This window comes from Aulonocara stuartgranti (genome assembly GCF_965226115.1).
Source record: "Aulonocara stuartgranti genome assembly, chromosome: 20".
Lineage (NCBI taxonomy): Eukaryota > Metazoa > Chordata > Actinopteri > Cichliformes > Cichlidae > Aulonocara > Aulonocara stuartgranti.
The window spans coordinates 29,744,625-29,767,124 of NC_138956.1; the positions used below are offsets into that span (position 1 = coordinate 29,744,625).

Consider the following 22,500-nt stretch of genomic DNA (forward strand, 5'->3'; position numbering starts at 1 on the left):
TGCTGGAATTAGCATAACAGAGATGTGGTCTGAGTAGCCGAGGTGGGGGCGGGGCTCTGCCCGATATGCGCCGGGGATGTTTGTGTAAACAAGATCCAGCGTGTTTTCTCCCCTCGTTGCAAAGTCCACATACTGATGGAATCTAGGAAGCACTGACTTGAGATTTGCATGGTTGAAGTCCCCAGTTGTTGTTATGAAAGTCTTGTTTGTTTGTTTCTGAGAACCTTTTGTTTGCTATTTTGGCTGTGCGCACCGTGACATTATCTACCTGAAAAGGGTCTAAAGCTGTGCTTAAGGCTGATCCTGTTGGAAACAGGGGAGTCACTTTTATGTCAGGCTCTGATTTCCCCTAAACTGGGAGTTAGGACTTTGTAGCCACTAACATCTTGCATGTATTTAAAGATTTGCGTAGACATTTACAAGTCTGATTACAGAAGGAACTGAATAAACATACTCAGATCTATATACACAGAGAGAGATTGAGAAACACAGACACAATACAGCTCCATAATAGAAGGCTTTTATTACCTGGGAGTCCACATAGATAAACAGCTGATATGTAGGCTTATCACAACACCTGCTGTTGTTAAAAACACCCAGCAGTACCTGTATGGCCTAAAGGACTGCCATCCTTTCCACTGAGAGCCTTCCGAAAGGTTGCTTTACCACCTGGTGCGAAAACTGCACAAGAAAGGACTGTATGACTGTTAAAAGATTGGTGTGCATGGGTCAGCACCTTAGTGGTTTTAAGCTACCCTGCCTACATAAACTAAACTCACAGTGGTGCTTCAGACAGGTCCTGATAGTTTGCACAATACCCACTGAATTCACACAACAGCCTTTTATCATTGATGCCCTTTGGTTTAATAGGAATTCACAATTGACACTCCAGCTGACGAGCCAAAAGAACTACGAAAAAAAATCGTAGGTTTTTTGGCTACGAAAAACCTACCAACTGTACACTGCTGTCTACTGCTTTACATATTTTCCTTTGATTGACATTGTTTCATTTTTTTCATTAAAATAATAAACTAGTATTATTTATTTATTCATTTTAAACAATTTTAAATACACACATCTTACTCTCGTTCTCTTTTCTTTTCTTACTTCAATTTATAGTCATTGATTCACCATAATTCCAGTGTTTTTCATTGCAAACATCCCCATCTATAAGTACTTCAGTTTTAATAAGAAGAATGACATTGGCTCTTCTGTTCCTAGTAAAAATAAATTTGGTAATCATCTGCTAAAGGTTTTTCTGTTCCTGTGTTTTCATGGCAGTATTATTTAACACAGCATTTTCACCTTCTCCAGCTTGCTCTCATTTTTGTTGAGCTTTCTTATTGGATACTGGCATGCTCCTAATAATCCATTTCCCCTTCTTCTGTGACCATCAGTCATTTCCTTCTCCCTCATCTCCTTTACTGATTTTGCTAAGACGCTGGAAACAGTGGACTGTGGAAGCAAGAAAAAAGCTGGCCATGATGGCAGCCACAGAAACACAGATGCCAGAAAAGATGACAATGAGGTAGTCAGCGAGGGTGAGAATCCTATGGCACGGTCTGAAACTGTCTTCAGAAAGTAAACTCAGTGGTACCTGACGTCCATCCAGAGGCAGGGTGCAATCTATCCCTTCCAAACCTGAAAAAAAAAACCCAAAACAAGTCAACCAGCTGACAGACAGACACTGAATTTTCTCAAAGTCAGCCAACAGCAGCTTGCCTTAACTATAAGGCTAAGTGGGTGTACAGACCAATGATGGCATTAAACCACGCCCACAATGTTGTACATGACCTAACACCTGAAATAGCTGACTGGTTATTTTAAAAGATATGTATGAAGTAATTGCATTCATGATTCACTTTAGTTTTATCAATATAGTGACAATTCACCAAATTTATCTCAGGACAATTTTGGAGGTCAATAAATGTTTAGTGTATGTTATTATATCATTATGTGATATTATATGAATTTTTCAGTTATTTAAGGGGTTCAACCAGACTATTGCATTAACTGTTTGGGAATTACAGCCATTTTTATACACAGTCCCCTATTTGCAGACCCTCAAAATTTTAAACATTAGAGATGGTTTAGGTGACCCACTGAATTGGGGTGGAGAGTTTACTATTCTGCCATTGTGCTAGGTCTACACACTTTTCAGCATCACAAGGGCTGTCAAAAAGAAAGAAGGAATGGGCTAGTGCTGTTATTTGCATAACATTCACCTCCTCACTACGTACGACTCTGGATACTGTAGCTCCTGTGAAAACTAAGGTCTCTAATCAGAAGTACCTGACTCCGTGGTATAATTCTCAAACACGTACCCTAAAGCAGATGACTCGTAATCTGGAGAGGAAATGGCGTGTCACAAATTTAGAGGATCATCATTTAGCCTGGAGAAATAGTTTGCTGCTTTATAAGAAAGCCCTCCGCAAAGCCAGAACATCTTACTATTCATCACTGATTGAAGAAAATAAGAACAACCCCAGGTTTCTCTTCAGCACTGTAGCCAGGCTGACAAAAAGTCAGAGCTCTTTTGAGCCAACAATCCCTTTAACGTTAACTAGTAATGACTTCATGAACTTCTTCACAAATAAAATTTTTATCATTTGAGAAAAAATTACCAGTGATCATCCCACAGATGTAATATTATCTACAGCTACTCTTAGTACCACTGATGTTAAGTTAGACTATTTTTCTCTAATTGATCTTTCTGAGTTAACTTCAATAATTACTTCCTCCAAACCATCAACGTGTCTTTTAGACCCCATTCCTACAAAACTGCTCAAAGAAGTCCTGCCATTAATTAATTCTTCGATCTTATATATGATCAACCTATCTCTAATAATCAGCTATGTACCACAGGCCTTCAAGCTAGCTGTAGTTAAACCTTTACTCAAAAAGCATCTCTAGACCCAGCAGTCTTAGCTAATTATAGGCCAATCTCCAACCTTCCTTTCATATCAAAAATCCTTGAGAGAGTAGTTGTCAAACAGCTAACAGATCATCTGCAGAGGAATGGTTTATTTGAAGAGTTTCAGTCAGGTTTCAGAGCTCATCACAGCACAAAAACAGCTTTAGTGAAGGTTACAAATGATCTTCTTATGGCCTCTGACAGTGGACTCATCTCTGTGCTTGTCCTGCTAGACCTTAGTGCAGCATTCGATACTGTCGATCATAATATCCTATTAGAGCGATTAGAACATGCTGTAGGTATTACAGGTACTGCACTGCAGTGGTTTGTATCATATCTATCTAATAGACTCCAATTTGTTCATGTAAATGGAGAGTCCTTTTCACACACTGAGGTTAATTATGGAGTTCCACAGGGTTCAGTGCTAGGACCAATTCTGTTTACACTATACATGCTTCCCTTAGGCAGCATCATTAGAAGACATAGCATACATTTTCACTGCTATGCAGATGACACCCAGCTCTATCTGTCCATGAAGCCAGATAACACACACCAATTAGTTAAACTGCAGGAATGTCTTAAAGACATAAAGACCTGGATGGCTGCTAACTTTCTGCTTCTTAATTCAGATAAAACTGAGGTTATTGTACTCGGCCCTGAAAAGCTTAGAAATATGGTATCTAACCAGATTCTTACTCTGGATAGCATTACCTTGGCCTCCAGTAAGGCTGTGAGGAACCTTGGAGTCATTTTTGACCAGGATATGTCCTTCAATGCACATATTAAATAAATATGTAAGACTGCTTTCTTCCATTTGCGCAACATCTCTAAAATTAGAAATATCCTGTCTCAGAGTGACGCTGAAAAACTAGTTCATGCATTTATTACTTCCAGGCTGGACTACTGTAATTCATTATTATCAGGATGTCCAAACAACTCGCTGAAAAGCCTTCAGCTAATCCAAAATGCTGCAGCAAGAGTACTGACAGGGACTAGAAAGAGAGAGCATATTTCTCCTGTTTTGGCTTCCCTTCATTGGCTTCCTGTTAAATCCAGAATTGAATTCAAAATCCTGCTCCTCACATACAAGGTCTTAAATAATCAGGCCCCATCTTATCTTAATGACCTTGTAGTACCATATCACCCTATTAGAGCACTTCGCTCTCGCTCTGCAGGCCTACTTGTTGTTCCTAGAGTATTTAAAAGTAGAATGGGAGGGAGAGCCTTCAGTTTTCAGGCCCCTCTTCTGTGGAACCAGCTTCCAGTTTGGATTCAGGAGACAGACACTATCTCTACTTTCAAGATTAGGCTTAAAACTTTCCTTTTTGCTAAAGCATATAGTTAGGGCTGGACCAGGTGACCCTGAATCCTCCCTTAGTTATGCTGCAATAGACATAGGCTGCCGGGGGATTCCCATGATGCATTGAGTTTTTCCTTTCTAGTCACCTTTCTCGCTCACTATGTATTAACAGACCTCTCTGCATTGAATCATATCTGTTATTAACCTCTGTCTCTCTTCCACAGCATGTCTTTTATCCTGTCTCTCACCCCAACCGGTCGCAGCAAATGGCTCCGCCCCTCCCTGAGCCTGGTTCTGCCGGAGGTTTCTTCCTGTTAAAAGGGAGTTTTTCCTTCCCACTGTTGCCAAAGTGCTTGCTCATAGGGGGTCATATGATTGTTGGGTTTTTCTCTGTATCTATGAAGCGCCTTGAGGCGACTTTTGTTGTGATTTGGCGCTATATAAATAAAATTGAATTGAATTGAACATAATACAACATTAACCAGGAACAAATCATCCAAAGAGAAGTAGCACAAGGGAGAAATATGAGGATGGACGGACAGAATACACAGAGGGTATGAGGGAAGCAGAAACAGGTGGGAAAACAGCTGACAAACTGAACATAATGCACACAGATCAAGGGTGTATAAAAAATAAAACAGGAATTAACAAACACAGAGAACAACATTAATAAAACCAAAAGCCATACAAAAAGCCTCAGAGTCAAAACAAAACAGAAAAGAGTCCAGGGGCTTGGCCTGGAAAAGGAACTAAACTGTCACGGCTGGGGAGGCGAGCTGTGGGGTGTGGAGGAAGGAGGACCCAAGATGCAAGCAGTGGATGAAAATGCTTGTGAAGTTTATTTACAAGGTGGTGTAGTGGCAAACGAGCAGTGGGGCATGACAAAATAACTGAAGACACCTAAACTGGGAGAACTAAAATAACAGACCTGGGAGCATACGACAAAGGGATGAGAGGCAGACGAAGGGCAGACGAAGGGGAACGCAGAGGAACCAGCACCAGGCAGGAGAACACACAGGGCTTAAATACACACACCAGTAATCAGGGGATGAGAGACAGGAGGGCAACACAGCTGGGAGGAATCAGAGCTGACGGGACAGGGGAAAGGTAAACTGAACACACTCACATCAGACAGAGACCTTCACAATAAAACAGGAAACTCAGACACGGGGAACCAAACAAGACACAGAACTAAACAGACAGAATCACAAACAGACGGGGTGACACCATAGACAGACAGAGACACAGACGCAGACTCAGAGGCAGATCGAATATAACACATAGAACTCAAACAATAATAATCATCATCATAATAAACTAGAAAATGATAATAAACTAAAAGCGCTGGGTCACCGACCCAGGACCATGACATAAACAAAGGGTACCAAAAAGTTCAGGAGGCTAACCGACTGGCCAGTGACAGAAATGGAAGGACCCTGGAGGTGGGAGCTGCAGTCCACCCAGCCATTACTCAGAGTTTCTATCTGATTCTAAGAACCATACCCAAGACATTGCATTCCTGTAAATTAATTACATGATGTGTGGCCAAATGTTTGTGCATGTAGGAAGTATTTCCCCTTTTTGCTGTGATCAGGGGTCGTTGCTCAACAAAAGTACTGTGTTACACATCACTTTTCTTAAAAAAAAAAGCAGTACATTACCTAATTACTCGCTGTATAAAAGTAATTTGTTATACAATGTTATGGCATGGTGGTTAGCACTGTTGCCGCACAGCAAGAAGGTCCTGAGTTCAATTCTACCATCTGGCCGGGGTCTTTCTGTGCAGAGTTTGCATGTTCTCCCCGGGTACTCCAGCTTCCTCCCACAATCCAAAGACATGCAGTTAGTAGGGATAGGTTAATTGATCAATCTAAATTGCCCATAGGTGTGAATGTGAGTGCGAATGGTTGTCTGTGTCTCTATGTGTTAGCCCTGTGACAGACTGGCGACCTGTCCAGGGTGTACCTTTTGCTCTATGACAGCTGGGATAGCCCCCTGCAACCCTGGAAAGGATAAGCGGAAGTGAATAGATGGATGGATGTTATATACCTTTCCTGTTTCTATCCTGAAAGGCATTGTCTTATAATTACTAACCAATATACACCTTAGGCTACAGACCCACACACGCCAACACAAATCCCTATCTTTAATGAAGAAATTTAAAGAAGTCCAGTTGCTTTCCTTTCCAACTCCTTAGTGTACTTTCCCATCATGCGCTCATCCTTTTGTGTGATAAAAATAAAAGTACTGGCTATATCCACGATCTAGACCACTCCACTATTTTTCTCCTCTGGCACACAAACTGAAATCAGCTGATTGTAGAACAAGTGCAGGTAGAACTGATAAGAGGAATCGATAGGCAAGCAGAATAATGGGAACCAGTCCTGAGTTCTATCTAGAGATGGCACGATACCACTTTTTTATGTCCGATACCGATACCGATATCATAAATTTGAATATCTGCCGATACCGATATGAATCCGATATAGTGTTTTTTAATCAACAAAACTGTTTTTTAAATATCTTGCTGCATTTTGTATAAGTTCATACTCAAGTTTAAAACAACAACTACACTAAAGCTATTCTGTTATACCTGTATGCAAAAAAAATATTTCATAGTTCAGCAATACTGATCAATCTAATAAACTTAAACCTACACCATCCTCCCTATTTTGGTATTTTAAAGAGTACTTAGCATAAATATTAAGCAACCTAACTAATAGGGCTCCAACTCCCAGCAACAACAAAAATAAATAAATAAAAAATAGGGAACCACCCCTCACGCGCTACCTCATGATTCTTAATCGACGTAATCAACCTTAATTTGATGCAGTGTGAAAAAAAATGCACAGAAATCAATTATTTTTCAAGAAATATTAAATAGATTCAACATCTTTCTTCAACAAAATTGCAGACTGCACAGATGGTACCTTCCCAAAGGAAAAAGTACTATAGCTTACTAGGGTATATTAGACTTAATAGTTACTATATACAGTAATTGACTTCTATTCATTTTACATCAAATTAAAACTTTGGGTGTCAGATAATTATTTATTAAAAGCTCGACATTTTAAATGAGAATAAGAAAGAAAAGTATGTCTTTGTGCCCCCTTTTCCCTGTTAATGCCCTATCGGCCCCCCTGGCTAAACTTTGCTAGATCCGCCCCTGCACAGTTACCAGCTTCAGCTACGTAGAAAAAGATCCTCGAGTAGAAAGTAATATTAAATACATTCTAACAACAGCTGATCAAGCTTAAACGTGCTGCTGTTGTTTATCCGCTGGTTTCCTCTTTCTGGTGCAAAGTGGGCCAAAAGCAAACTAGAGACACGACTGGCAACAGAAAAGCCGATCAGCTGATCATTAAGCAGTTTCATGATTGAAGTAGCAGCAAGAAGAGGCAGTCGCTCCATATATCGTTTGTTAAGCTTAACGCAGGAATGCTTTACAAACATTCAGAGATGGACTTACACACTTGCTTTACTTCTCTCGGGATAACTTTGTCGGAGATGAAATGCCGGGTTGCTAGCGAAGCTCCACATGCTATCCAGACCACCGACAGGTCCTGCATGCCACAGCCGCTCTATCACGTGATGCATACTGCTCCGACGTGCTAACGTTCTGAGGTGAGTTACGGCATGTTGCAAGTTTTGTGAGGTGCTTTCGTGATATTTAATGGATCGGATTACATTTTTTATTTTTCTCCGATATCCGATCCAGTAATTTAGGTCAGTATCAGACCGATACCGATACGTAATATCGGATCGGTCCATCTCTAGTTCTATCACAGCTTTCTTTGTAGCTAACATTTATGTTCAGGTCTATAATTAATGGTTTAAAATGGCTTCATAGAAAAAAGGAGCTTTATCATTGATTCATTGGATTGTGAGTAATAGAAATGGTTACTGGTTTAAAAAAAAGTTGCAGCATAATTGATTGATTGGTTGATTGATTGATTGCTTGATTGATTTATTGGTCGATCGATCGATCGATCGATCGTGCTGCAACTTTTTTTTAGTTGCAGCATAACTGAAACTGTAGAACTGCTCTGAAGCAAATTAGGATTTTAAAGTATCAAAGTAAGAGAAGAGACAAAATATCCACTCAACTACACAGAACATGACTAAATTACAATAATGAGTTTAGTCACTCATTGTTTCTCATTACATGCTTATAAGTAATACTGTAACTGTTAACTATTGTTACATATTTTGTTTTATCAGAAAAAGCAACTGATGCTGAGCAATATTTATTTGTATTTATTTATATATAAATAACATTCAACTGAATTGAATTATTGTAGAGCTCTTTTAGTTTCTGCAAGCCATGTTTAACAAAAATGCTATTACACTGTGTGTGTGTGTCATACTAACAACTTAAAAAAATTTTTTTAATGTGTTTAGAGAGGCAGTTCAATTTTATTCCTCTGATGCCATATTATTCCCAAATGTGTGTGTGTGTGTGTGTGTGTGTGTGTGTGTGTGTGTGTGTGTGTGTGTGCGCGCGTGCCTGAATCACTGTAAGACCAGAGGAGGTTTTCCACATGAAAAGGGACTAAATGACCTTACTTGGTGTCACGTACAATTACAGCAGGCTCAACACTTGCTACAGTAGGCTGCTGTAATTCAGTGCTACCTGTGGTATCACCAGCCAAGAATAGGTGGCACAAGAGTACAAAGATATTTCTAGAGAAACTGAGTCCATCGGTTTTTGGGCAAGCACCATATTTTATAGTTTTCCTTCTGTACATGTCAAGGCTGGCTGAAGGAGAATCCAAATGCTGGACTTGAATGGAGAAAGTGTTTTTATTTACAGAGAAAACAGTGCCAACAATCCACAGTGTGTGTTCTTCCAATTCCCTGTGCCGTGATTCCTCTCCGTGATGCGTGGTAGTGTTTCGTCCTCCTCAGTGCCTGTGTTCAACAGTGTGCTGCTCCCTCCACACGTTTCCGTAATCACCCTGGAAACAAGAGATGCCACAATGAGTACCGTCCCATCCACCGGCCAACTAAACACGTTAAGCATTTCAACAAGAGAGCAATTGAAAACACGAGCTGCGTACTAACTGTATTTCTAGTTTAACAATCCTGCGCCGACTGCTGCGCCACAGCTCTCTTAAGTAGAGCTCCTTGATTTAGGCAGATCGGCAACAGGTGAGTGATTATCAGAGGTGTGGCTGGCTCCAAGGCAGGGACTCTCCAGGCCTGGTGGGGCAGCAAACCACAACAACACACACAAGGGAAATGAGGAACCAGGAGCAGATCACACCACAACCATAAATGATTAAGAAAGACGAATAAAACTATTCATTAAACTCAAAAATGACACATGATCCTCAGGTCACAGACCCAGGCCCATGACAGTACACCAACAAAGTAAAATTTAAATCAAAAATTTTGAAGTGAAACCTTTTAGCCCTAGTTCAGCCCTAGTTAAATACTAAACCGGTGGGACCCAAGTTGTCATGGTTTGTCGGCCCAGACTTAAACGCAGCACTCAGAGATGCAAGTAGCTGAAGGTGCTTCCTAGAGGTTGCTGTTGGCCACTCCAAAACAACCTGGATCTTTGCTGGGTCTGCTCTAATGTGTCCCTCCTCCACTATGTGTCCTAGGAATGAGATGGTGTCATTGGTGCCAATGAGATGGTTTGTCTGGTCAGTCTCACACATAGGACTCAGAGATACAAGTTTAGTGAGTTTATTTACAGTGCAGGTGCAGATTGTGCAAAGTCTTTCAGAAGTTCTCAGTTCAAAATTCAGTAACACTTTATAACATGACCCGCGAATAAGGTAAAGGACACTCAAAAAAATAATTCATTGGATGAACGTAATTTTATCTTGCGACTTATATTCCATCTAAACCAGGGGTTAGCAACCTGCGGCCCTTTAGTCCTTATAGTGCGGCTCCGCATGGTTTGGGAAAATAAATTAGAAGTATTTCGCTGAAGTGTATTTTATTTATGTTAGCTCCTTTTTAACTTGTAGTTATAAATTGGAAGATTATTGTGATATTGAAATATAAAAATAAAATTATCTTCTATTATTTTTTCATTGCTCAAAATAAGCATCACACTCGCTGAAACCGGTATACCCGCCGAAACGCCGTGCATTTATTGAGACTTTCAACCCCAGGTAGGCCAATTATGGATCTTTGGATCCACATTATGTCAGCAACTATTCTCCACCGTGAACTATGTTAGAAACGCCTCACAGATGACAGCTTACAGTCCTGCGTAAAGATGAAAGTGACTTCGTACAGCCCCGATTTGCAGACGCTGTACGCAGAGGTTCAGGAGCAGAAGTCCCATTGTAAACATATCACGGCAGACCCGACGATGTTTGCATGAACACACTTTTTAGCATCTCTCTATTGACCACTTTTCACACACGGTTGCTGTATGCATACAGCCGGCTGTAGCTTTGCAGCTCACAGCCCGACACATACCAAGACCGGAAACTGGGTCCAAATGGCTCTTTGGGTGTTAAAGGTTGCTGACCCCTGATCTAAACAAATCATGTTATATTAATCCATCTTGATTGGCCTGTAAATGGCCTGTATTTATATAGCGCTTTACTAGTCCCTAAGGACCCCAAAGCGCTTTACATATCCAGTCATCCACCCATTCACACACACATTCACACACTGATTGTGTTGTTTCAACATGATACATGTTTGTAAGTGTAACATAATATTCACATTAACATTCAATTAATTTGACTTTTATTCAGTTAACATGTTTGTACCAAGTTAGTCTAATTAAATTAATTTAAATTCATGTTATATTGTTTGAACAATGGCACATCAAAAGTCAGTCTTATTACATGAACTAGTAAATATGTCATGGTCCTGCGGCCATGACTCAGTGACTTTGTGTTTGTGTTCCTTATTGTTATTATTCTCTTTATTATTCTTGGGCTGTTTTGGGATGGTTTGTGTTTTGGGATTTTAGATACTGGGTTTTGGGTTTGTGCTCCCTCTATTGGTCCCTGGTGTTAGTGTTCCCCTGTCTCGTCAGGTTAATCAGGTCCAGCTGTGTCTCCCACCTGTGTGTGATTTCCCAGTGTCTCTTTGTGTACTTATAGTGTGTGTTTTCCTCTGCTCCTCGTCGCGTCGTCTGTGTTCATCCTCTGTGTTACCCTGCGTACTCTGCATTTCTCCGTGAATCCCCTGCGTGCTCTCCCTGCTGTTCTCCCTTCATGTTCAGGTTTGCCACTCCCTTTGTGTAGTTTCTCCCAGTTTAGTTCATCCTTAGTTCTGTTTGCCATCTCCACTTTATGTTCAGTATTGTCAATAAATCACCTTCACATCTGAGTAAGTGCTGCATCTGAGTCCTCCTTTCCACTCTTCACACGGCCGCTGCCCCAGACCGTGACAAAATATTTGTTTGTTACACCAATGTTAATCTTGTTGAATTAACAAGTGTAATTTATGTCTGTAGTACACACCAATTGTATTTCAGTTAGTGTTTGTATTGCTTATGTAAACATTACTTTTAACTCAATTAATGAAACATACATAAACGATAACTTGCAAAACCATCTCTTTTATTTTGCTTGAACATTCTTAAAACAGTTGGCAGGATCTCAGTTCAGCTCAGCTTTCTCCCCTTCAACCATCTCATACTAAACTTATTAGCTAACTTCATAGGAAGTTAAAAATTGCGCCCACACTTGGAATGGCTCAAAGCTAAGAGATCACTGAGCTCACTAGCTGAGTAAATAACAAGTACATTTAACTCAGATCTTTCTGAGTTAACTTCAATAATTACTTCCTCCAAACCATCAACGTGTCTTTTAAACCCCATTCCTACAAAACTGCTCAAAGAAGTCCTGCCATTAATTAATTCTTCGATCTTATATATGATCAACCTATCTCTAATAATCAGCTATGTACCACAGGCCTTCAAGCTGGCTGTAGTTAAACCTTTACTCAAAAAGCCATCTCTAGACCCAGTAGTCTTAGCTAATTATAGGCCAATCTCCAACCTTCCTTTCATATCAAAAGTCCTTGAAAGAGTAGTTGTCAAACAGCTAACAGATCATCTGCAGAGGAATGGTTTATTTGAAGAGTTTCAGTCAGGTTTCAGAGTTCATCACAGCACAGTGGTTTGTATCATATCTATCTAATAGACTCCAGTTTGTTCATGTAAATGGAGAGTCCTCTTCACACACTGAGGTTAATTATGGAGTTCCACAGGGTTCAGTGCTAGGACCAATTCTGTTTACATTATACATGCTTCCCTTAGGCAGCATCATTAGAAGACATAGCATACATTTTCACTGCTATGCAGATGACACCCAGCTCTATCTGTCCATGAAGCCAGATAACACACACCAATTAGTTAAACTGCAGGAATGTCTTAAAGACATAAAGACCTGGATGGCCGCTAACTTTCTGCTTCTTAATTCAGATAAAACTGAGGTTATTGTACTCGGCCCTGAAAAGCTTAGAAATATGGTATCTAACCAGATTCTTACTCTGGATGGCATTACCTTGGCCTCCAGTAACGCTGTGAGGAACCTTGGAGTAATTTTTGACCAGGATATGTCCTTCAACGCACATATTAAACAAATATGTAAGACTGCGTTCTTCCATTTGCGCAACATCTCTAAAGTTAGAAATATCCTGTCTCAGAGTGACGCTGAAAAACTAGTTCATGCATTTATTACTTCCAGGCTGGACTACTGTAATTCATTATAATCAGGATGTCCAAAAAACTTACTGAAAAGCCTTCAGCTAATCCAAAATGCTGCAGCAAGAGTGCTGACAGGGACTAGAAAGAGAGAGCATATTTCTCCTGTTTTGGCTTCCCTTCATTGGCTTCCTGTTAAATCCAGAATTGAATTCAAAATCCTGCTCCTCACATACAAGGTCTTAAATAATCAGGCCCCATCTTATCTTAATGACCTTGTAGTACCATATCACCCTATTAGAGCACTTCGCTCTCGCTCTGCAGGCCTACTTGTTGTTCCTAGAGTATTTAAAAGTAGAATGGGAGGGAGAGCCTTCAGTTTTCAGGCCCCTCTTCTGTGGAACCAGCTTCCAGTTTGGATTCGGGAGACAGACACTATCTCTACTTTTATACTTTTAAGATTAGGCTTAAAACTTTCCTTTTTGCTAAAGCATATAGTTAGGGCTGGAACAGGTGACCCTGAATCCTCCCTTAGTCATGCTGCAATAGACGTAGGCTGCCGGGGGATTCCCATGATGCATTGAGTTTTTCCTTTCCAGTCACCTTTCTCACTCACCAGGTGTTAATAGACCTCTCTGCATTGAATCATATCTGTTATTAACCTCTGTCTCTCTTCCACAGCATGTCTTTTATCCTGTCTTCCTTCTCTCACCCCAACCGTTCGCAGCAGATGGCCGCCCTTCCCTGAGCCTGGTTCTGCCGGAGGTTTCTTCCTGTTAAAAGGGAGTTTTTCCTTCCCACTGTCGCCAAAGTGCTTGCTCATAGGGGGTCATATGATTGTTGGGTTTTTCTCTATATCTATGAAGCGCCTTGAGGTGACTGTTGTTGTGATTTGGCGCTATATAAATAAAATTGAATTGAATTGAATTGAATTTAGAATCTTTCATTAACAGCAATGCATGTAGGAGACCACAGAACTTCCAGAGCAACCAAGACATGCTGACTGAAAGAAATAGTCTGTAGAATAGTTTGCCAACAAAAAATAATATCCCCAAAGCAACTTTGGTAAAATGTAGTAAAATATGCATTGCAAGCAAAAACATGAATTTTAACACAATTTAACATTCAACATTCAAATTCAAATTCAAATTTTATTTGTCACATACACAGTCATACACAGTACGATATGCAGTGAAATGCTTACACAACTGCTCGTGACCTAAAGAAAAATGAAAAGGCTATGAATAAGGAAATAAATATGAGAATTAAAAAGGGTAAATTTAACTGGGAAAGAATAAGATAAAATATATAAATTAAAGTTGAAAATAAAATAACTGTACAACAAAATACACAATACACAGTATAGAAATATATAAGATATAAACATCTTATATATATATATATATGATATAATGTTATATAATATATAACATTACTATAATGTTTCTTGCATACATACATTAGTGCTCCATTTAATCAGGCTGTATCCATTAATGATAACTTTAGTCTATTTAACGTGTGGAGAAAACATTTAACAAGTTTGAGAAGAACTGCTCCACTCAAACAATTTGTGAAAACCTGTGGGTACATTTCCCTTTGTAACAATTGCCCAGCTTGCACAAATCAGTGTTTACACTGCAAGTGTATGAGACTTTAACTTATGAACCAACAATCTTTGTATAATGCCAACTGAGCAAACCACATAGTACTTATGAACATTTTATAACTTACAATTTTGAACTTTAAAAGGTAAACTCAAATTTGCATTGCAGAAATATGGAAAAATATCTGGCTTCCCTGAATCTGAAACCTCTGCCCATCTAGCTTCATGATAATCTTTTGCAAGACTTCAAAAGTGCATTTGAGCTCCGGTGGGTAGCTTAGGTTCAGACAGTATATCAGTCCAAATAACAGAGCACAAGCAATTGCAATGCTCCTCAAACCAGTGAAAATCTCCACACCTTCAATCAGGACACCGATGTTCTCTGGGTCATCTCCAGGCTCCACATCCTGCTGCTGTAGGACATACACTCCCATCACAGTTTGTTCCATGGCTTCAGTGTTGGCCTCAGTGTTCTGTGATGTGAAATATAATAATACATTTGTTTGAGTCTAGACATGCGGGGGAAAAAAAGGAATTCAGCAATCAGCGTGGATATGCTGATATCATATTTACCAAATTCTATGTCTCTGGTTTCACACCTCAGAAATTTGACATTAAACAAAACTAGGAAAAATTACAATACGTTTTTGTTGTACAGGGTGTCACATTTTGCTGTTTCATATATCAAAATTACCCCTGCATTAAATTACATAACACAGAACACCTTGTGAATGTAACTCACCGTATATTGCTTAACAAGTTTCTCGTGGTCTCGTAGTCACACAAGGACTTCAGGATGGATGCTCGTCTTGTATGTATTTTGTCATCCTAGGGAGAAAGGGAATCCATAATGACAATATTTAGCTTTCAGGCAGCAGTTTGAAAAAGGAATACTTAGTTTGGAAGGACCAAAAGGCAAGTACTCATATATCTCAACCAAATCAGACACAAAATGAGGCAACCAAACAGGTTTGTTTTTTCATTTTGATCAAGATTAACCATATGACTTTATCAATTACTTATTAACATAAGACTGACGCTTATATAATTCGTATAACAATATGAAAACAACTTAGGACTTTTGCCTACCATAAGTATAGATATTTTTACTCATAAAATTGGCATGTTATGGGCATAAAAAATTCTTAAACGCAGGTCTAACCATTTTAGCACATACCTTGGAGATGGTCCCCATGATGTGTCTCATTTTTCTTCCAGCCCTTCACCTTTACCTCTAAAGATCTCCATCATGTGTAGTGTACAAGTCTAGCTCAGAAAGGAATGTAGATAGCAGCGGTAGTGTCGATATGCGCAAGAATTCCTTGTCAATCTGAAAAACATGAACATGACGCCAAAAAAACCAAAGAAAAAACTGATTAATAATAACAACAACAATACTACTAATACTACTACTACTACTAATAATAATATGTCAAACATATGAAACTTACCATGTATTGTTGAGGTGTAAGAATCTCAGAGCATGGGAATGTGGCTTTATTTTGAGACTTATTTCTGGGGAGAGAAATTATTTAATTAAAATACAATTATTACTCTTGATTAATTTGTGTTAATATCTACATACTGTGAAATGTGAAGACTGTTAGTCAGCCTTAATGCAGAGCACCAGAGAGCAGAGAAACTATGACCTGAACTAGGGGTGGGCGATATAAACGATATACGATAGAAACAATATAAATTTGGCAAACGATAGAGATTTTGACTATACCGCTCTATCGTGATAGCGCATGTTGATGATGTCATCAAGCTGCGCCTGTTTTGGTCGAAAGCATCGCAGTGGCTAAAACCATTATCATCTGCAAATTATGCCGACAGTCAAGAGATGAAGCACTTTTGAAATATGGAGAAAGCCAAAAATTGCGCTTCCTCCACTTCCGTAACATTGATACATTAATGTTGAATTCTCTCACAGCTGCTCTATTCCCATGTTGTTGCAGTATATTAATAACTAACCTTGTATTGTGGATGAATGATCTCAGTTGTTCTCCTGACTGAAGTTTGGCCCATGTATAGCATCCTGCTATGCGATTGCATTTGTCCCTGACCACCAGAATACCTCATGTTAACTTTTATCGAGTAGAAAAAAAGTTGGCGTTCATCCTCCAGCTTCACTGTGCTAATGTTATGCTAACATAGCTGTGTTGCTAGCAATCACGTAGCACAACATTATATACCAGGTAGTCCAACTTCAGTAACCCTGCAAACGCCACTGCTGTTTAGTTTTCTCTCTTCATTTATGTCGTAAGTGGTAGCAGAGCTGTACGTTTTAATTAGTTTCAAAGATCTCTCAGTCAGAACATGGTATGTCATTGTAACAGAGTCATAAATCACATTGTTATAATTACACAAAATGTGTTCTAAACCCCCAAACTGCTCCTTTTATACCTGACTTTTAGGACCTCCAAGCCTGTAGTTGTGTTCATTATCAGTTAGAGCCCCTCCTCATTCTTTTCTTCTTCTTCTTTGGTGCAATACTATAAATACAGTGTACCCCTTTTGCCTCTCCCCTTTTCCTACAATTCCCCTGTGGGAGAGGTGGGTGTCATTTCTTTCCAACACCCTGAAACACACATAATTCATATTTAGCCACCCTGATGTTTATGATTGCGATGTTAGTTCAGTTATTGTCATTATTAAGCCTGTTTTTGTAAGATGTTATAAGTGTGTAGTATGTGTGTATCATAAATGTGTTTTAGGCGCCATAAATGCTAGCATGAATATATACTCCTTGCTAGCTTGGGAGCTGTGGTGGGTTGAGCTAACCCTCTTCCCCACTGTTTGTATTTGGTCTAGGAGCTGGAGTGGGCAAATTATTTACTTGGAGGTCTTTCTTTCTTTTACCTTTTTTATCAGGTATGTCGGATTTCATGTTGTTGTTTTTGTTTTATCTTATGTCAAATATGTTACGTGTAAATGCATATTTTATGTTTAATGTAAAAATAAATGCCGCCCTTTTCCTACAATTCCCCTGTGGGAGAGGAGCTGGAGTGGGCAAATTATTTACTTGGAGGTCTTTCTTTCTTTTACCTTTTTTATCAGACACAACGCAGAATCACACTGGATGACACTGGTGCCACAACAAGAAGCATGGTCAACAGGGGAACAAACGCCGACTCTGCGGTGCAAGTCTCGGACGACAGTACACCTAAAGCTGGGCAGACACTGTGCGATTTTTTCAGTCACGTTATTCAGCTCCTGCTCAAACTGCACGATTGACTCACAGGGGTTAGACGTTCATAGGTCACGATGCAGGGTCTCACACTATATGGCCCGATGCTCTGATGCGACCTGAGTGCTCACACTGTGCCTCCATAAAATGAAGGTTATAACAGAAAATCTGTCGCTCGCTCTCTCTGTCTTTCACTCACACAGACACACCACTACCATCAACTTTGCTAAATTGCTAATGAAAAACATTGATCAGGCAGCTGTGATTGAGCAGCAGTGTAAATCCAACTATTTTCACGGTTGTTGTGGTCGTGATAATTTTGTGATGCCACATCGAAAAGGCTCGGATGAGCTTTCCAAAGTTCTACAAGTTGTGCCTCCATCGCTTGTGTCCAGATCACACGCTGCACAGCCGTGCTGCGCCGTCTTTTTCACCAACGTTTACGTTTGCGCGTGAGCAGTGTGAGCGCCTGTGGTGACACCCTCACGAGCGATTGATGATCGGGAGCTGGTCGTGAGGTGTTAATCACTTCTCGTTACCCCACGTATACTACACGACGCACAATGAAGGCCAAAATCGGTCCGATCACTCAAAAATCGGCTCAAAATGGGCCAAAAATCGCACAGTGTGAGCCCAGCATTAGAGCAGCAATGTTTGTTCCCCTCAGAGAAAGGGAAGAATGGGAAAAGGAAAACACCTGGCTGGAAAACGTTAATATGGGCATGTGCAGTGAATATCAGCGCTATGTGGCCAGAAGTGTGATAATATAATTTATTTTGTGTAATAAACAACTGCAAGGATAGATGATTACAACAAATTGATGACTAATACATAAAAGTAATACATAGATGAATAATGATGATGAGTTATGATGCGTAATCATGGGAACAAGCGGGTTTACAAACAGGAGCAGCTGATTAGCATTAGAAAAGCTGAAATAATACCTCAACTGAAGCCAATTGTACTAAATGCACTAAATGTGCACTGTTACAAGAATATTTTTCTTTCTATTGTTTTCTATTATTTTAAGTTAAGCAGGACAGAGTGCTTTTAAAGAAAGATTTACTTATATTCTCAAAAGTTAAGCATGACAGGCTTCTGTTTAAGAAAGAGACCTGTTTTACTGTGTTAATGTTGTCATTTTGAGCTAAAAATAAATGGCTAAATGATCATTTGTTTCACATGTGTTCATATCACAAAGAATAGAATATGCATCTACTTAAATCAACTTCAAGTCAAATGGTTAAAAAAATAATTTCACACACAAAAAAAGAGCTAGAAAATTCACCACACTGGGAAGGGTGAAGACAACTGGGTCGCCCGGCCCTGGCCACGAGGTGTCCCTTATTTATTTTTCAGGGAGTTGGCAACCCTAGCTGAGGGCAGAAGAGTAAAAAGATTGTCCACGCATCAAGTGCACTGCCAGGATCCTGAGACACTCCACTCCAGCGACAGCAATCATGTCCAACCACAGAGACACCTCGCAGCTTTCACAGCTGGAAGTCAGGTCGGAATGCAGATCAGCAGCTTCACGCCGGTCAAACAGCTCAGCAGCAAGCCTTGCTGCAGCACGAGCTGAAGCTGAAGCTGCTCGAGCAAGAGCAGAATACGCCAAACGCCAAATAGACATGGAGGTCGAAAAGGCCTGGATGGAGGCAGCGCTAAATGCTCTGAAGCAGGAGGGAGAAGCAGAAGCAGCACTTGCAGCCGCAAGGGTCCTAGAGGCTGCAGTTCTGGACCAAGCAGAGTCTGTGAAGCCACCAGACATTCCTGCCACAATAGCTGCGGCTGTCAGCCGCACTCAAGAGTACGTAGATACCCACTTCCACAACAACACTAATATGGAAGGTGAATCAAAACACAGTAGAGAGCAAAAATGTGACTTAGACAACACCCACACTACAGGGCCGGACATATCAGCAGCAGCTGCGCGTGGGTATCCCCCCAGTTCTCCACCCGTTTGGCAGCCCAAACTTCCACCTCCCCGTTGGTCCAACCATGTTGGCGCAGCCACACCACAACGACAAGCAGATGTATCAGACCTCGCTGCCCTCCTCTCACGTTGTGACCTACTGACAGCAGGATTGACAGTGTTTGATAACAAGCCAGAGACTTATCTAGCATGGAGATCTGTGTTTCACAATGCCACGGAAGATTTAAACCTAAAGAGCAGTGAAGAACTTGATCTGCTCACTAAGTGGCTTAGTGGGGAGTCTCTCCAGCATGCTCTGAGAATCAGGGCTGTCCATGTTAACAATCCAGAAACAGGTCTTCAGTGTTTATGGCAAAGGCTAGACAGGATTTATGGCTCATCAGAAGTTATTGAAGCTTCTCTGTTCAAACGCCTAGAGAGCTTTCCCAGAGTTACTCCGAGAGACAATCACCTTCTTCACAAACTTGCAGATCTCCTCCTGGAACTTGAAGCAGCAAAAAATGAAGGATATCTGCCAGGCCTCAGCTTTCTCGACACTCCAAGAGGCATAAACCCAATTGTGGAAAAACTCCCACATACCCTGCAAGAGTTATGGATCAAACAGGGGTCCAAGTATAAGAAAGAACACAGAGTGCACTATCCGCTTTTCTCCTACTTTGTTCAGTTCGTGAATAGCAATGCTGAAATGAAAACTGACCCCAGCTTCATTCTACAAAATTACAGCACTGGGCACATGAAGATAGAAAGGCCACTGGTGAGACAATCACATTTTAGAGCCCCGCTAACAGCAAGCAAAACACAGGTTGGCACACCCAGCAACAAATCTAACACTCACTCTCTTGATCCCGACAAACAGTGTCCAGTACACATGAAGCCCCATTCACTTGCAATATGTAGAGGGTTTAGGATGAAAACACTGGATGAGCGGAAAAGTCTGCTCAAAGGGCTCTCGATCTGTTACAAGTGTCTCTCATCAACAGAACACAGGGCCAAAGACCGTAAAGCTGATATTCGTTGTCTGGAGTGCAAAAGCGATACCCACATCTCCGCCATACTATGGATTCAAGAAAACTGCTGTGGAAGTAGAGAAAGAATATGGCAGCGATGTATGGGAATTTATTGAGCGCCATTTTTATGTAGATGATGGGCTAAAGTCATTTCCCTCTCAGACCCAGGCGATTGACGTCCTTCACAGAACACAAAGGATGCTGGCTCAGTCTAACATCCACCTTCACAAGATCTCATCCAACAGCCCTGTAGTCGTCAGTGCCTTCCCAAGTGAACATCTAGCCACAGGCCCGCAGGAACTCCAACGTGGACAACACGCCCCACTCATGCAACGCAGCCTTGGGTTAGGCTGGGACCTGTCGACAGACCAATTGTCATTTCAAGTTGAAATCAGTGACAGGCCTTTCACCAAACGTGGTGTATTGTCAGTCATCAACAGTTTGTATGACCCACTTGGCTTCGCTGTGCCAGTCAGCATCGAAAGCCGCTCCATTCTGAGAGAGATTTCTATGGACATTAGCGAATGGGATGCATCGCTGCCGAGGGAGAAACAGGACAAGTGGCAACAATGGAAAGATTCCCTAAAGCACTTACAACAGCTCAAGATCTCCTGCATGTATACAGTGGGTCAAAAAAGGATTTCGTCAGCCACCGATTGTGCAAGTTCCCCCACTTAAAATGATGACAGAGGTCAGTAATTTGCACCAGAGGTACACTTCAACTGTGAGAGACAGAATGTGAAAAAAAAAATCCATGAATCCACATGGTAGGATTTGTAAAGAATTTATTCGTAAATCAGGGTGGAAAATAAGTATTTGGTCAATAACAAAAATACAACTCAATACTTTGTAACATAACCTTTGTTGGCAATAACAGAGGTCAAACGTTTACTATAAGTCTTTACCAGGTTTGCACACACAGTAGCTGGTATTTTGGCCCATTCCTCCATGCAGATCTTCTCGAGAGCAGTGATGTTTTGGGGCTGTCGCCGAGCAACACGGACTTTCAACTCCCGCCACAGATTTTCTATGGGGTTGAGGTCTGGAGACTGGCTAGGCCACTCCAGGACTTTCAAATGCTTCTTACGGAGCCACTCCTTTGTTGCCCGGGTGGTGTGTTTTGGATCATTGTCATGTTGGAAGACCCAGCCTCGTTTCATCTTCAAAGTTCTCACTGATGGAAGGAGGTTTTGGCTCAAAATCTCACAATACATGGCCCCATTCATTCTGTCCTTAACACGGATCAGTCGTCCTGTCCCCTTGGCAGAAAAACAGCCCCATAGCATGATGTTTCCACCCCCATGCTTCACAGTAGGTATGGTGTTCTTGGGATGCAACTCAGTATTCTTCTTCCTCCAAACACGACGAGTTGAGTTTATACCAAAAAGTTCTACTTTGGTTTCATCTGACCACATGACATTCTCCCAATCCTCTGCTGTATCATCCATGTGCTCTCTGGCAAACTTCAGACGGGCCTGGACATGCACTGGCTTCAGCAGCGGAACACGTCTGGCACTGCGGGATTTGATTCCCTGCCGTTGTAGTGTGTTACTGATGGTGACCTTTGTTACTTTGGTCCCAGCTCTCTGCAGGTCATTCACCAGGTCCCCCCGTGTGGTTCTGGGATCTTTGCTCACCGTTCTCATGATCATTTTGACCCCACGGGATGAGATCTTGCGTGGAACCCCAGATCGAGGGAGATTATCAGTGGTCTTGTATGTCTTCCATTTTCTGATGATTGCTCCCACAGTTGATTTTTTCACACCAAGCTGCTTGCCTATTGTAGATTCACTCTTCCCAGTCTGGTGCAGGTCTACAATACTTTTCCTGGTGTCCTTCGAAAGCTCTTTGGTCTTGGCCATGGCGGAGTTTGGAGTCTGATTGTTTGAGGCTGTGGACGGGTGTCTTTTATACAGATGATGAG

The 22,500-nt window shown here is 41.0% G+C and overlaps 1 protein-coding gene across 3 annotated transcripts in view; it reads right to left on the reverse strand.

Annotated features, from left to right (window-relative positions):
• Window positions 1-504: 504 nt before the first annotated feature.
• Window positions 505-22,500, reverse strand: part of lrrc38a (leucine rich repeat containing 38a) — a 37,873-nt gene continuing 15,877 nt past the window's right edge. The window contains exons 1-5 of one of the 3 annotated variants that reach the window (XR_014273763.1): window positions 16,421-19,004; window positions 15,898-15,961; window positions 15,624-15,776; window positions 15,189-15,274; window positions 14,022-14,919 (exon numbers count right to left, since the gene is read on the reverse strand). Coding sequence is in view for 1 of the 3 variants with exons in the window: in XM_082518909.1 (XP_082375035.1) it covers window positions 1,394-1,641 (248 nt within the window). In the remaining 2 variants the exon portion in view is untranslated. Of the gene's footprint in view, window positions 1,642-14,021; window positions 14,920-15,188; window positions 15,275-15,623; window positions 15,777-15,897; window positions 15,962-16,420; window positions 19,005-22,500 lie in introns of those variants that run through there. The other 2 variants (XR_014273762.1, XM_082518909.1) reach the window with 2 other exon arrangements.